At 46.5% G+C, this 16142-nt stretch overlaps 1 protein-coding gene across 2 annotated transcripts in view; it reads right to left on the reverse strand.

The window, feature by feature from the left end:
- The window catches only part of LOC141925755 (hexokinase-1), a 49011-nt gene that overhangs the window by 19908 nt on the left and 12961 nt on the right, over positions 1 to 16142 (reverse strand). For both annotated transcript variants that reach the window (XM_074830261.1, XM_074830262.1), the window contains 3 exons: positions 11259 to 11421; positions 6209 to 6357; positions 1205 to 1324 (listed from right to left, as the gene is read on the reverse strand). In XM_074830261.1, coding sequence (XP_074686362.1) covers positions 1205 to 1324; positions 6209 to 6357; positions 11259 to 11421 — 432 coding nt within the window. The remainder of the gene's footprint in view (positions 1 to 1204; positions 1325 to 6208; positions 6358 to 11258; positions 11422 to 16142) is intronic.

Consider the following 16142-nt stretch of genomic DNA (forward strand, 5'->3'; position numbering starts at 1 on the left):
ACCCTCTCTTGCCTCTTACTATCCTCTTCCACTCTGTCACTTCTTATCTCCAAGTCTCTACAGGTGTCCCCAAGCCATCCCACATGCTACCTGCCTGCCCCCCTGCCCCACACAAGCATGATTTCATCCTAACTGGCTTGAGCAAAACAGCCCAAACACAAGTGTCTTTCAACATGCAGCCAAACAAATTTTCCAAAGGGCAACTCAACTCCACAACCACATCCCTAGCACGGCTCTGCTGCGGTCAGTAGCCTGAGCTTTACCATGCACCACGGCCAGACTGGAAAGTTGCACCAAAATCAACTCATCTCTTCTGAACCAATGCAGGAAGAGGCGGCTCTCTGTTCTTAACTACACTGAGGCCCTGAGCTAGTAGGCACCCTTGGTTTCAGCTCTCAGCATCTCTCAAGAAGTACAAAATGTAATAAAAATCATGCCTCACCTGGCCCTCCTCAGCACCAACATCTGGGGAGCTGTTGCACCAGGCTAACCTGAAGACTTGCAAGCTAGAAAAGCAGGTCGTGTTTTAGCACTGCAACCTCTGATGAGTTTTGTGCGGATTTAACTTTCATGCATTAACTTGCTACACCCGTTGCCATAGCAATGCTGTACCAAGAGGCTGCTGAGTCATTTGTGATATAATGAGCAATCGAAGGAAAACATCGTAGCATCGTTGACATGGGAATCTCATCAGCCACTTCATACAAGGCTGGTTATTTCCATCCCTTTTTAAAGCACATCACTGCCAGGCAGCCTGCCTGACTGCCCTCGGTGCTGAGCACCCAGCCGGTGGCATGGCTCAGCACTGCTGCTCAGGGGGGACACCCGGATCCGGATCCGTGTGTGCACTTGGGAAGTTCAGCAAAATCTGAGCGAATGCTGCTGGGCGGGGCCCTTCCCAGCTACAACCCAAGGAGAGGTCAAAAAGGCTGCACAGGGGGCAGGAAAAATTGCTGCCATGTTTACATGGTAAACCATAATACTGAGGAGCTCAGGCAGAGGCAGTACAAAACATCAGATGCCTCTTCGTCATCTGTTAACAGCTCTTTCAGACAGAAACATAAAACAAACATGAAGTCTGACAGTAAAATATAACACTCATTTATCCGGAAAATGAGACCTGTTTGGGATACTGCTTTCATAGCAGTGTTTTAATAACACGGTAGCTCTTCTGCATATTAAGAAAATCGTGAAATCTTCTTACCTCATCTAGTTTGGATTGTCGACACGGGAAAGAAAATGTAAACCCGACTGGTAATTTCTTGTCTTTGATTTGTTGTTTCTCCATAAAGTCTCCCAGGCATTCAGCAACATGATCAAAAAGCTACAAGAAAGAGGAAAGTATAAAACCACCATGATTAGAAATACAGTTTCAGGGAGAAAATATTTCAAACTGCATATGAAAACTGTATTGGGTAAGGGGAAAGGGGAAAATATCTGCGCCAAATTTTAAAAGATATTTAAAATGACAAAACTATGAAAATACTCTCAGGCAGTGTATATTAAAACCTTAAATAATAAATTATGAAATACATTGTCCTTTTACACCCATATAAAATGCTTTTCCTGAAACAAGCGGCTCTCAAGCCTGCCATCACCCTTCTACTTAACATTTGATGAGAACAAAAATGTTCTTTTAACCTTTCAATAACAGGAAGGAGCATCTCAAAAGAACATTTGGGATCCAGTCCCACATGAGGTTGAGCACTTTTACAGCTATGCAGAGAAGATCAACATCTGCTTCACTCAAGCACTGCTGAGATCAGAGAAGCCAGCACTTTGCAGGAGCCACCCAAAAGGACATCCTCTCTCAAATCTATTCCTAAAGCACACAACAAACAAACAAAAAGGAAACCCAGGGGATTTGTCCAAATATTTCACATGTTCTGAGAAACAACACGAAATGGGAACATTTTATGCATTTTTTTTATAATGCTGAACTATGCAGGCAGCCTGCACCAGGCTTGCAGGTACCAATTCCCACCTAACCACCTCGATCGGCCCCTCGACGGTGCCCTGTGACAATCGCACCATGTGGTCCCGCCAGCCCAGCCCGAAGCCAGGCTTGCCAGGGAGTGTGTGGGCACAAAAGCAAAGGATGTTTCTCCCACCAAGCTATTTGGAAAGCCCCTCAGGTAGATTGCAACACTCAAAGCAAAAATCAAGCCCTGGCAATTAAAGCAACAAAAATACACATTTGTATCTACCAGTATCAAAAAGCCAGACATGCCTTGAACTGACCCGTACCAGAAATGGTTGTCAAACCTACTAACAAGCTGCCACCTGCCCCAGAAGATAAGTGCTTCACATTTTAACTCCCTGGAAAAAACAAAACAAAACACAACCCAATCTGCATCATTGGTGGGACGATGCCAGGAAAACTGCCCAGAAGACTGGGGAAAATTGGGAGGGAGTACAAAAAGGTATCTGTTGGTTGCAATTAGCCTGCACAGCTTTATGAAGACAATTTACAGAGTCTCAGGGAGATGGGAAAGCACTACACACAGGCTGCAGCAGTTAAAAAAAAAAAATGAAGAGGAGTATTCTGCTGTTTGAAGCAGATCAAGAAGCGAAGTCTGTAATGTTACAATTTAACAGAACATCTTAAACTCACTCCTAAAACGAGGTCAGATTTGATTAACCAGAAGTACAGTAGTTTCCCAGGGAAAATGCTGCCATTCATTGTCCTGGACAAATCAAGGGCATTTCACTGAGCACATGCAGTTTAACGGCATGGGAAAGCAACCTACACTGCTGCACTTCTCTAAGACTATTTTCAGCTGTCCTGATGAGGGAGAGAGAGGAAAAGGAGTTACAAAAAAAAAAAAAGAACTATAGTTAAGTAATAAAATATGACAACTTATCCAGGAGGAACACAGAAATAACGGGAGAATATGGTTTTGTTTATGTTTTCCATCTGAAAGTATCTTGCTAAATACTCAATCCACTACACTTTCAGCTGCTCCCAGGATTATGGATGATAACCAGGGGCCCAACCTCAAACCCCTCAGGAATTCAGAGAGCAGGAAGCAGAAACACTGACTGCGGGTGTTGCTGCAAAAACCCCTCTCATGCAATGAGCCACGACTGCGCAGAGAGGAGACGGGACCCGCTTCGCAAGTCCAACTGCAAAAGATCCCTCAGCGTTGCCAGCGCGCTCTGGAAAGCCCGTGCACCTGCTGGCGTTTGCCCGCGCAGCCCGTGCGCGACCTGCCGAAGCTCGCCCCGGTGGCTAGCGCACACGTCTGCTGCAAGCCATGCGCCGTGAGTCATTAGGGTTCTGCGCTGGTGGCGGGACGCGCCAGCGTAACCCGTGCTGCAGCCTGCACAGGCAAGTGCAGTTAACTATTAGCCACATTCCTGACGCCACGGTAGCAGTGTCTAGTCAGTGATGTATGGTCTGGCTGTGCTACTGTTTTTAATGAAGCACAGAAGGAAGGCACTGCTCAAAAGGAGTAAAGAAAGAGAGAGGCATTTATTAATTTTGCTACCATTGGCAGTAGTAAGATTTTTCCTAAGGAGACTCAAGGAAGCATCTGTATGTGCCTGTGCCCAGATTAACATCCAAACCTTGCAAATGGCCAATAACTCTGACAGGACAGAGGAGGACCATTACAAAGTACCTGCAGACTTCATTAAAGTAGGGCAGGCAGATTGAGGATAAATCCAAATTCCTGTCTACCCACAGGTGTGCAGTAGGCAATGGCGTGAGCCCAGTATTGTATCAAATGTCAAAGAGACAGACAGAGTGAACACTGCAGCAAAGAGGAAAGGACCAGCCCGGTTTTACACCTTTATAGACCAGAAGCGATAGAACCACGAGACGCTGAGCAATATGGTAATCAGGCTTCATTACTTCCTCTGGCCATGAAGTTGCCTGCTCAGGTTGGGCTCCAAGAGATCTCCACAAGGATGCATTTGGCTGGCAGCCAGCAGACTTTGGCAAGCAATAGAAGATCTGAGCTCAAGCTCAAGTCCCTGAATGGGGAAGATTTAAGGAGCAAGGAAACCACAGCTTCAGATCAGGAGAAGAGCCACAAATCCATAAACCTACCTCCAGTGGCGGCAGAACACAAAAAGCAACACCAAAATCAAGCCTCAGGCATGCTCCCGTTCACTGAGTTGACACAGAAGACAGGCTTCTCACAAATTTTAGACCTGCTACTACACAGCTGAAGTCAATGAGAGTTTTGCCCCAACTTTGACAGGGAACTGTCTCCGACTGGCAAAGCTGTCAGCCCGTGCCTGACAGATGGGCAAAAATAGAAGTCTGAATGCAATGAAGTAGAAAATATCAAAATGAACCATGCTAGCGAGGCATGAAGCCATAAAACACAATCCCTTCTATAAGCTGATTATGTTTTAGGCTTTAAGAGTATAACTCACTGAAGTTAGTGACACAGCTTGCTGAAAAACATATTAGTAGCCTACCCCACACGGGCAGTTTGGTCCAAGTATTCCACTAATCTGGCTCAGAGGTTCCAGAGAACCTCAACCGTACGCATCAGTCACAAGCACCAAATCACCACCTGCCTGTGCGCCTCCCGGGCATCCGCCATGCTTCCCTGTGAAGTCTCACAGCAAGCGTTTTAGTCGTGGCTGGATATTGTCATGGGACAACTTCGAACCCAGATGCAATTCTGATGATGCTTCCAGTTCTCCTCTTCTTTTCCTGGTACTTAAATACTGGGAGCGACTGTCGCCCCAGGGGCAGTGGAGGCCTTGCTCACCTCTCTCTCAGTTTAAAAGCCATGCCAAAGCCTATCAGTCCGAGCTCCATGCTGCTGGTTCCCAACAGCAGATGGCCTTTGGATATTTAAAAATTAAAACGTAAACATGACAAAGCCCTGGAAAGTATGCAGACCTGATGTCTCCTTTCCTGGCTTCTCCCTACCAGCCTTATCATGTCTCCATCAAGTCTCACCTTAAGTCAGCCTGCCTTGCTTCCCGGGGACAGACACTGACCCCCTGGGTGTGCGGGCAGCCCTGCTGCTTGTCGGTCTCCAGCTCCCAACACCCCTCGATGGACAAACCACCCCGCGCTCCAAACCTGCCTCCGGGCAGCCCACCCGACTTCCCTGCCTCCACCAGCAACAGGCAGCTCAGCTCAGCTCCCCTCCAAAACCGTTCCGTGGGAAAGCCGCTTGCATGACCTTTTGGCCAGATAACAAAGTAATAATGTTAGGAAAAGTCTTTACAAGAAAGGTATTTTATTGCTGTGGTTCAGATAGCACAGCAACACTTATATCAGTGCTACCTACAAGTCATGATTGCCATCTTACACTCACTATTGCATAAGAGTGCAGCAGCAGTTATTAGATGCAGACATTAAGGGTATTAAGGTGACTACAGAAAATATATTAAGGGTAGAAATGCTGTTTGCACAATTTTTCTTTTTTTCCCTCTTATTCTTCTGAAACAAGCTAAAAGTTTCCTGCAGGTCTCATACTCCTAAATAGCACCTCATTCTAGTAAAAAGTGTAAAAAAACTTGGCTGTTTCCAACAGTGAAAATTACCTGTTTTGTCTCACACAGAGACAAATCTGTCAGTAAAGTATTCATTGTAATCCACTTCCTGATCATAAAAATAAAATAAATTCTTCCAAAGAACCCAATTTGAAATCCAAGCAAGTGGATCCAAACATTTTTCCACTCTTGGAACATGGGAGACTGAAAAAAACCCTATCATTTATTCAGCAAAAATTAAGTTGGAAGTTGTGCCAAAACATTCTATCAGCTTCCTGTAATTTTTCTAATGTACTTGTACTTTTCACGAATGCTGAGTTGCTCAGACTGCCAGGACAGATATGTGGCTGTCATGGGTATTTCTATCCCTCATCTAACATTACAATTGCAGGGTTGGTCGTGCTCGTTGCTTACAAAGACTGAGTTGTTTTCCTGCTGTCCATTCCTACCTGTGGAAAGTAACTTTCCTATAAAAGTCAGAATTTTTACTTCTAGGTCATTTTCCCCTAACTCAGCCAAAAGTCTCCCACACAATGACAGCAGATTTGCTGCACCCATGTGTGCTCTATTACACTAGCTACTGCTTATTTATTTTCAGTATCAACAAAGAGCCGTAGTCGAGTCTGTGCATGCTGTAGGTGCAACTGTTAAGATGCTAAGGTCATTCATGAGGTGTTTTTCTAAAATGGCAGTGTGAAATCAGCTAATCTTTACAGAGACATCTTAAAGAAGAGGTGCTTACCCGTGTTCCGCTGCCGTGCATGATATCTTCAGGAGTATTATAAATTTCGCTTTCCATTTGTACCGTCTGCTTTTTTTCATGTGATACCTTCACTCGCAGAATTCGGAAATAAGAACCGCCAAGATCCAGTGCAATGAAATCTCCTTTCTCTACGTGTAAAACAAGACACAAGTGATTAAAAATTGTATGCGACACAAATCTGGGAAACATCAAGCTCTATTAAGTATAACGCATAGACAAATGTCCAGTGCCTACAGCAGGGAAGTTCTAGCTGCAGGGCGTCAATGGGAAGCATCAGCCTGATTCCCTACAATTTAACATGAAGTTGGTGCAAGGACAACACCAACTATCACTGACACACAGGCAACTGCAATGAGGGTTTATCAAAAAAGAATGGACTAACAGTGGACAGTCTGTATCCAGATCTCATGATGAAGCTGGCAGAGCAAAGACCTCAGGGGAAAGCCAAAAAGATATTGAAAATAGAGGCAGTAAAATGAAGGGATGCCAGGCCGCTGATGAGCAGTCTTTTGCCGTAAATGAACCCGCCACATTTTGGCAAATAACAGTGAATGGTGGCTGGATTGTGCACTACTCTAAAATCAACAAATTGCACACAGATGTAGTTAAAGCAGGAACCACTTATTTCACTCCCAGAAGCTGAGATTCATTACAAACTGCGAACAGAATTCAGAGAAACAAGTCTGAAAAATCACAGGGTGGCCCTGCACTGCTGCAGGAGTTATTCAGAAGTTGCGACCCCTTGCACAGAGTTCCTAAATAACTCCCCAGGAGCCAGGGAAAGAGTTAGGATACCTCCGTCTCCCTCTGTGGTGGACAGGGATTTGGATTTCAAAGGTCTGAAGCCAAATCCACTACCCGTCCACCTCCAAGGACTTCAGGGTGTAATTCAGGCAACAGAGACACGTGGCCTGGCTATCTGAGGAATGACACTTTCAGCACCCCCTGGAGAGTAAGGCAAATATATTTGACTGAACTGCTTGTTCTGTTTGTCCTTATCAAAGAGGGAGCAAACAAAGACAGCGGTTGTTAAAGTCTGAGAAAAGATAATATTTAGGGAAACAGTGCGCACAACTTATCACACGGGAGTATGCGTCCAGGCTACAGTTAATCACCAAAGCTCTTTGCAAGCATTCGTGTCCGTGCACAGCACCCCTGGGCTCACCGAGGCTGCTCAGAAGGTGGTGAGGCAGAGGCACACAGCGCTTTCTCGTCCTGGTTTCCTCACCCATTTGTACCTTTCTGCGGTGTCAGAAGCGCCCATGCCACAGGCGGGACAAGCTGCCTCCCCCACAGCTTGCACCACTGATGTGTATTGCCAGTTCCATTCTGAGTGTTCTTTGGCCTCTTTTCATCCTTCCTTCCAACTTTAAACTGTAACTTTAGGGAGGCCATTCCGAACATCATCATTTTTCCATTTCTACCTAAATTCAACATAGAAAGACCTCTAGCAGTTGGGAAGACCGGTGCCTTTTGGTGTGTCACCTCAAACTTTGACTCAGCTCTCGGAGCCTTCTGACCCCACACTGTCACCAAAATATCAGATATGCAATTTATCCACGAGGATTTCCAGACCCAGACTTGCCTCTGAGATCACCCTGCCCAACCTCAGATCAAAACTCCTAAAGTCTGGCTTAGTGGGCTGCTCCCCCTCATTGCTCCATACACCTCCAGGAGCCCCCTCCTGCTCAGCAAAGCTGATGAGCTGGATGAGGTGTCCCTCAGGACAGGATCTCTAGCAGGAACAGCCTAGGAGAGGCAAAGACACTGCAAAAGCCCTTACAGTTTTCCAAGGTTGCAGTGCAATACAGCAAACAAAACACTGTCATGCAAGAAACCACAAAGAACAATAAAAGCTCCTTACAGAAAACCATAGCAAAACAACAGTAGGAGCCCACAACTCCTAACAATCCTCCTAATTTTACTGCCACTTTTCTTTCACGCTGCTTAAGACGTGGGCAAACTCAGAGTCTGCCGAAATACAGATCTTGTAGCACTTCCCTACCTGTTTCTGAACAGTGGCTTTAAACATTGCTTTGCTCCAGTATAAATGTCATTTAAAATGTGAATATATCCAAACCGTAGATGCAGCTCCCTTTACCGGGTTCAGCATAACAAATTCAGTAACTCATAACCCCCGTCACTGCAACAAGACCGGAAGCAAAACATTAACCACAAGTGTCTCATTAAGCCAAATACTCAAATAAGCTTTATCACATGAGTATCATTTGTTGAATGCAAGCCATTACCTCCAATAAATAATGTGAAAATCAACACTGGACCAGATGGCCCTTTTCCAAGCCTAAACGCACCTTGGTACATACCTCAAACAAATACTGCACTTCAGAAATATCTTCCCTGGCAGTAAATTAACAGATTAGCGTGTTTGATTTCCAGCACCATCAAGCTCATCACAAGGTAAAATTCATTAAGAAATATCCTTTTCAGTTAAAAAGGAAAAAAAGAACTCTGAACTAGAATGTAAAGCTTTCTGTATGCAAAGTAGCAGTTTCCTTCCAGTGTACTTCAGGAATTAAACCCAAGTAGCAGCATTTAATCTATGCTTTATAACACCAAGATGCAATCAAACTTGCTGTAAATTAATTTAGGGAGATCCTGTGAAAGCATTTTGAATTAACTTGAGATACTATTCTGGGCACTCTAGACAAAAAACCTCGTGGCTTTCGTAAATTAAGCAACTCTGAATGAAGTAAAAAAAACCCTGCTAACACCAACATCTCCAGAGTCTCCAAATTATTACTCAAAAGCTCCTTCTTCATAAAGTACACAAGCACAGATCTGAAACTAAACAACAGTATTTTTCTGAATAGTCAGCTCTCATAATAATAATCAGACTCAGAGGAAAGAGCTTACAAGGCAGTAATTAGAGACGGGCCAGAGAAAAGGGCAGGCTTTCAGCCTCTGGCTTTTACGGAGGGACAGCTGAAGGCAGAAACTGCCGTCAGCCGGGAGCTGAACCCACACATTGGGCACAGCAGCAACACGGACACATCCGTGAGGGCCCCCCAGAGCCTTCTGGAGGAAGAGGAAAGGGCGTTCTGCGTCTGCCCTGGCTGCATCTGTGTGATGGCCGAGCCAGACGTGGCAGGCACATGGAGGTGAGTCAGGGAAAGAAATGCCATGACACCCACCCACGGCAAATGTTGCTCATACCTGGGGTCAGAATGTGCCCTTTCTGGGAAATAATGGAATGGTTTTGCCTGCATTTCTAACAGCTATGTCAAAGAGACACTTGCAACCTGCATATACACATACTGTCTGGGGCAAAGCACTGCCTTGCTCTATCTAATCCATGCTGCAAAGACACTGCCCATAGCATGCCTGTCCCAGAGAGGCCGGCAGGAGCCAAACGGGCACAGGATCAAGAACTGAGCACCTCATACACAACGCACAAGGTTGCTTTTTTAAGTAGGTGTGTAACACATGATCTGAAACGAATGCCTTGACATACAGACACGGTTACGCTCAGTCCCCTCAGCTATCTCTTGCACCTCTCCCGTCAGGGCACAGATCCCCTTTTCCCTGTGCCATACGGCATGTCAAAGTCTCCCCAGTTTGTGCCATGGAACAATCTGCAAAATTATTTGACTCATTGCAAGCAGCTCAGAATTGCTAACCTGCAGTGCCTGACAGAGCAGGGTACGGGGGACAGGTCTGTACTCAACTGAACTCAAACACGGATGAAAGAAAAAACAGGGATTTCAGAGTCAGTAAAAATGCTGGGATTCCACGCAAAAGCCCTCAAGTTACCTCACCTGAAAACCCTTAGAGCAACTCCTGCCTATGACCCAGTTGCATGTGGCAGCTTCTGGCTTTCTCAACAGGCTGGGAATTTCAACACAACATTTCAACATAACAGCCAGCAGTGCTAAATTAAGGGAAACACAGGATTCAAGTTTGTTCTCCCTTTGGTTGGTTTTTTTTAGACAGAGAATCACGTTTCAACTAAAAAGCTTAAGGTGGCAGAAAGCAACAGCAAAGCCAAACTATCAAAGATTTCCACCTGCCAGACAGCACCAAGTAACAAAGCACCAGGCTTCATATTCTTTCGCCTGATAAATTATTGATTTTAACTCAAAAAAAGCCTCAAAACAGGTAACCGTGTTATGCAGCTCTTGCGACTGTGCAATTTCTGCACGTAGGGTCATAATTTGTGGTAGGCACCAAACTACAGTTAACCAACTCATGCTACATGAGAAAGAAATCTAGTGTCACCACTAAATAATAAACACTATTATACACTGTTTAGAAATATATTTATATACTCTCTATATATAGTTGGGGTTTTTTTATAAACACTAAAATAAGTAATAGGCATAATCTTGGTCTCAAATACCAGCAGATCATCTTTTCGTTTTCTGGTAGCTCTTTGGGCTACTTTTATCAGTTACAGTGAGCACAAAAAAACCGAGTCCTACATCTGGATGGAAAAAGCACAGTACACCAGAGCAGCAGCTTTGAAGCCACACACACTGCAGCCTCCTTGAGTTCTGCGAGTTTACCCTAAGGCAGTCTGCAAGAAGCAGCTACAAAAAGCAAAACAAATGCCAGGAAATTCAAATTCAGCATATAAGGGTTCACATTTCCACTGGGGAAAAAATAAGAAGGAGAAGAGAGGTTGAGTCAAACAGCAAATGACTAAAAGCCACTGTATTTGTTAAGACTCTAGATCACGTGAGCGTGAACTGCATAAATCAAAAATCTTCCTATGTGAAGTATTGATTTTTGGCAGATAAATCTCAGCATAAATGTACTGACTGCTAGTCGGCTGACTGCTAGGAAGGGCCCTTCCATTGGTATCAAAATGGATTTGACACAGGAATCACAAAATCTTCCAGCATCTGTGGGAACAGACCTGCACACAGAGGGGAGGCTGTCTTCGAAATGTTGCCTGGGCTTGCCAGAAAGCAAATGGCTCTCATTTGTGACAGCGCATTGCTGTACTTCTAACACGTTTCCCATGAAGCACACCATGTTTAATACAGAAAACAACTACTCAGGTCCTTACCTGAACCGTCAGGAATGGACCTCACAAATGTAGGAAGCATCTTCACTGTAGCCGTTGGGTTAAAATCTCTGGAGAGGCCGTTCTTCATCTCTCTCCTGAAGCGAGCCATAATGTCTATCAGCGTTTCGTCAGAGAGCCGCATGGCGTAAAGGTATTTATCAATCTGGGGAAAAACACAAACACCACCATGGAGTGAAAGACTGCCCTGGGGTGCCCAAGTGGGGCTATACCTCTCTTTAATTTCAAGAATAGCATATAGCTCCAGCTTGGCCCCGGGATCTGGCCAAGCTGACAACACAGCCACACGCTTCGTGTCTTGTCTTTTGGCTCAAAATCAAAGAAAATGTGCAAGTGCTACAAGCTGAAGCCCACACCATCCTACCGCCTCCCCAAGGCAAGACCTAGTCCTGCATCACTCTTTTCCACACAAAACCATTTGCCCACAGCCTCACACCACCATCTCCAGCCCTTGCCCCACTTCTCAGCTCTCCTGACCATCCATAAGCTGAACAGCTGAAGCTAAAAATCCCTATTTTGGCACCTTGTCCCAGCTGGGGTGATGTGGATGTTGCTGCAGTCCACAGAGGTGCGTTGTATTTAAAGCCTTTCATTGTGAAGGACTTGCCACAGCGGTTTCAGGGCTACGTCCCAGGCTGAGAAATTATTTCTGTGTAGCAGACCATTCTCCCTACCCCACTCCAAAGCTATCACAGCCAGAGGGTCAGGAGAGGCAGAACTTGGCTGTGGGCAGGTAGCGTCTTCCTCCTCAAGACAAAACATCAAATTAAAAGTTGTTGACTTCTCCCCTGTGGCTTCCCAAGACAGGAACCTTCTTTACCAACCTGGAAAAAGGAGGTGGTTCCAGTTTTCCAAAAATATTGCTTTCCACAATATTAGACCCATCTTCAGCATCAGGAAGAGTGAGAGATGCTTTGATGCCTCAAAAATACAACTTGGCCTTGGGGGGTTCTTGCTAAACGTGCATGTCCCACCCCTTTTACCTCAGCTGCCAGTCCATTCTTGCCTTGTTTCATTATCTGCCTTGGAAATTTGGTTCTGCAAACAGCTCAGACCGAAGCCACACCTTTGGGATCACTTTTGCTTTCAGCTTAGCAGGACCAAGAAAATAAAACCCTGCCCATGTTTTCTGTCCTCAGCAAAACTGGAAAAGCCACTTCATTTTAAACCCCAGGCCATCTCTGTGCCAAGGCCCTCTGTGTCTCCTTTGCTGCTCTGGAAGCCTCGAGAGCAACTTATCCCATCTCTCAGGTGGCATCATGTCTTACAGGACCAATGACGCAATAAAACACCCCATGTGAAACGTACATATGTGAGTGCTCCGTATACTGGGGACTTTGAGACAGGAAGCGATGAATATTGCCGTTCGCAAAGGAAATTCAGACAATCAAAACGTAATTAAACTCTAAACTGACCGTAAAACCAGGACCAATTTAATTGCTCCTGCAGAAAGTACTTCTGCGGCACGTAGTCGAGGTCTGCACCAAAGATAATGTACCTCCTCGTGCCAGACACCCTCCCATCGTGACCAAGCATTTACACGGACAAGGGAGGAAGGCATGGACAGTGCTGCTGGGCGCAGCTACCCTGCCTGATCCTGAACCACAGGGTTGGGGGCCAGGCAAGCCTGAACCACGGGGGCCACAGCCAGAGGCTGCACAAGCTGTGAAGTGTTCAGTGCCATTGCCTGCAGAGGAAAACAGTCATTGGATAGACACTAAGGGGAAGTTACAGCGCAACAATACTACCCTTCATCAGGGAGTGTAGTGATAGGACGAGGTGTAACGGTTTTAAACTGAAAGAGGGCAGATTTAGATTAGATATGAGGAAGAAATTCTTCCCTGTGAGGGTGGTGAGACACTGGCACAGGTTGCCCAGAGAAGCTGTGGCTGCCCCCTCCCTGGAAGGGTTCAAGGCCAGGTTGGATGGGACTTGGTCTAGTGGAAGGTGCCCCTGTCCATGGCAGGGGGTTGGGACTGGATGATCTCTAAGGTCCCTTCCAACCCAAACCAGTCTATGGTTCTATGATGATTCTATGATTTGGCCCACGATCCAGTGAAGCAATGGTGCAGGCCGAAGCGCAGAAGAGCTGAGCCCAGGTTCTCTGCAACAGAGGTCAAATGCAAGACCCCAGGGCAGCATCCCCACATCCCAGCTGTGTCCTGTGCTTCTCCGATGGGCTGACAGCCCCCTGACAGCCACAACCACAGCCAGCCACTGGTATTATTTCACTGCAAGAACAAAAACCTGGCCAGGATGCACCCTCTCTGCAGCCCCAAACGCTGCGGGGATGGATGCAGAGGCTGGTGTCGGGCTGGGCAGGAAGGTCTCTCCTCCGTGGCAAACCCTGCCATAGTTTTTTTTAGCAGACAGTGTCAAGCCATGATGTCAGAGCATGAGGTTATTCCCTTTTAAAGGGGGGAAAGAAAACACCTCTTATTAAGGTTGAGCTTTCAGCAGCCCACGCTGCCACTCAGAGGCCTGATACCCCAAATCTCCCAGTGAAAGCTACACTAACGCATGGTTCACACAGTCAGACTTCACTGTGCAGTTAAAATACCCCTCTGCTGGATCCTCCTCCCAAAACCAGGGCTGAAGGATTCCTCCCCCACCAAAAGCCCTGTTGTGAATACAGGTTTTGGCATTTGCACGGTCATGACCAGACAAGCCTGTTCTCCCTACCTCTGCCCCTGCGCTCCCCTCAGCAGCGAGGGAAAACAGGAGGGAGGGCTCTTTTTCCTCCCGTGAAAAACCAATGAGCGCCGTCAGCGCCCTTACACAATTGGGCTGGACCCTCCTGCGTGCAGGGAGCATCGCCTCGCGTAGCATCGCGTTGCGTCGTGTTGTGTCGCATCGAGGCCATCTTCACCGCTGAGACTCACGGGGCGGGGAGGCGGGGGAGATGGGGACTAAACCTCGGTTTGGAACAAAATCACTCCTGTGTGTTACAGTTTCCAAAAGTAAAAAAAAAAAAAAAAAAAAGGTTTTTTTTTCTTCCAGGCAGGAAAACGGTTAGTCACTCTGGCAGCCCAGCTGCAAGGGAAAAAGCGCTGCTCTCCTGCGCTGGCAGCACAGGCAGCCCTCCGAGGGACAACCCTCAGCAAACAGCCATAAATAAATGAGGAGGGGGGGCCTGGAGGCTGGATTATGGGATGGAGGATTTAACAGCTCCCTGCTCTGCCTGCAATAAAAGCCGATCAGAAAGCAAATCTCAGCCTTACCCGAAGGGAAGCAGCGGAGGGGCCAGCAGGGACAGGGACGGGAGCTGCCCACAGCACCCAGCTGGACCCACAGCCCCAGTGAGGCTCCCGCGGCTGCGGCCCTGTGGGAGATGGGTGCCAGCCCTTCCCAGGGAATGGCAGAGAGCAGGAGCGATTTCAGGCAGGCAGCTGTGTGGGCAAGGAGCAGAAAACGCTTCTTTATTTAGCTGCCACCTCAGACCCACCCCCTCAGGAAGGGCATCTTCCCCGAGTGCCACGATGGGAGCCCTCCAAGAGCCCAATCACTTTTTTTTTCTTAAAAAAAGAGACAGAATCTGTGAGGCATTTTTTAAAAATAGGATTTCATAATCTGAACCATATGCATGTAGTTTTTCTTGGTCACATAGGAAAGACACTTTTTGTACTTGAAGAAAAGAAGTTTCTGAAAATCCAGCCATCACAGCAGCCTCCACGGGAAGTTGTGAATAATTATAAGTGCATAATGAAACAGGCAGCACTAAGGGCCATTCCTTAAATGCATGCCTCAGTCCCCGGACACTGCCCACAGTCAGTGGTATCCAAGAAGACAGCACTCCCACAACAATTTCAGAAATCATTAGCACCTATTTTACTGACACAGCCTTTGCACAAAACCCCTTCACCATGTAAACATTTTTCTGCAGAGCTAATCACACTCTATACTCCTTTCGGAATCAGGAAGATTCATCAGGAGCCAAGGCATGTTAAAACAAGCAGTTTAGACATCCTGAATCTGTTTGTGCTTACTTATGATTTATCAGATTGGTTCCTTAAAAACCTTTATACTGGCAGGTCACCGCTACAGGGATTTTTTTTTTTTATGCCAATTGCTACATTTTACACCCCACTCCATCACGTTCTTCTCAAGGTTAAATGACATTTAAATGTCACTGTTGGATTGCAAGATTTTTTTCTTCTCTTGTCAGGCAAAGGACAAAAAGGTATTGCTCCCCTGACAGAAACCAGGCAGCACCTAGAGGCTGCCTTTGCTGGGGCCAGCTACTGCAGGTACGAACCTGTTGGAAACAAAAGGTGCTCAAAGGCAGTTTTACAAGAGCTCTCCTGCAAACAGGCCAGTGGCACAGATGCCAGGATGCTCCATGCCACCCGTATGCCTGAGGATGGAAGTCAGCTTTTGAGAGAAATCAGGGCCTCGGCTGGGGTTGTGCAAAGTCCTCTGTCACAGCAAGGATGCTGAGCTCCTGCTGCTGCCCCTGGAGGATCACAAACATTCAGGGAACAGATGTTTGCAAAAATACCTGGATAATTTATCCTGCTTGGAGTAAAACCACATGCTTATTTATATGGTACAGGGCATCACACATTGCCGGCTTGCTCCTGCACAGCAGGGTCACGTGCAAGTGCCTGTACAGGTGTTTTCACCGAAAAATGTCCCCTTGCAGGGGCTGCAGGGCCACAGGGCTGCCAGCGTGCGATGAACAACCCACACCTTCGACACTACGCACCCGCCCTGCCTATTCCTCCTGCTTGCCACGACTCATCTTGAAAAATGTTCCAGAAACTACAAATTTGAAAAAAAAAAATTACTCTCAAACTTAAGGGGGCGTATAAAATCCAGCAAAACCGGTGCGGCAGCACTAGTTCTTAGACCCAGGGTATCCCGAGG

This window comes from Strix aluco, chromosome 7 (assembly GCF_031877795.1).
Source record: "Strix aluco isolate bStrAlu1 chromosome 7, bStrAlu1.hap1, whole genome shotgun sequence".
NCBI classification, from domain to species: Eukaryota; Metazoa; Chordata; class Aves; order Strigiformes; family Strigidae; genus Strix; species Strix aluco.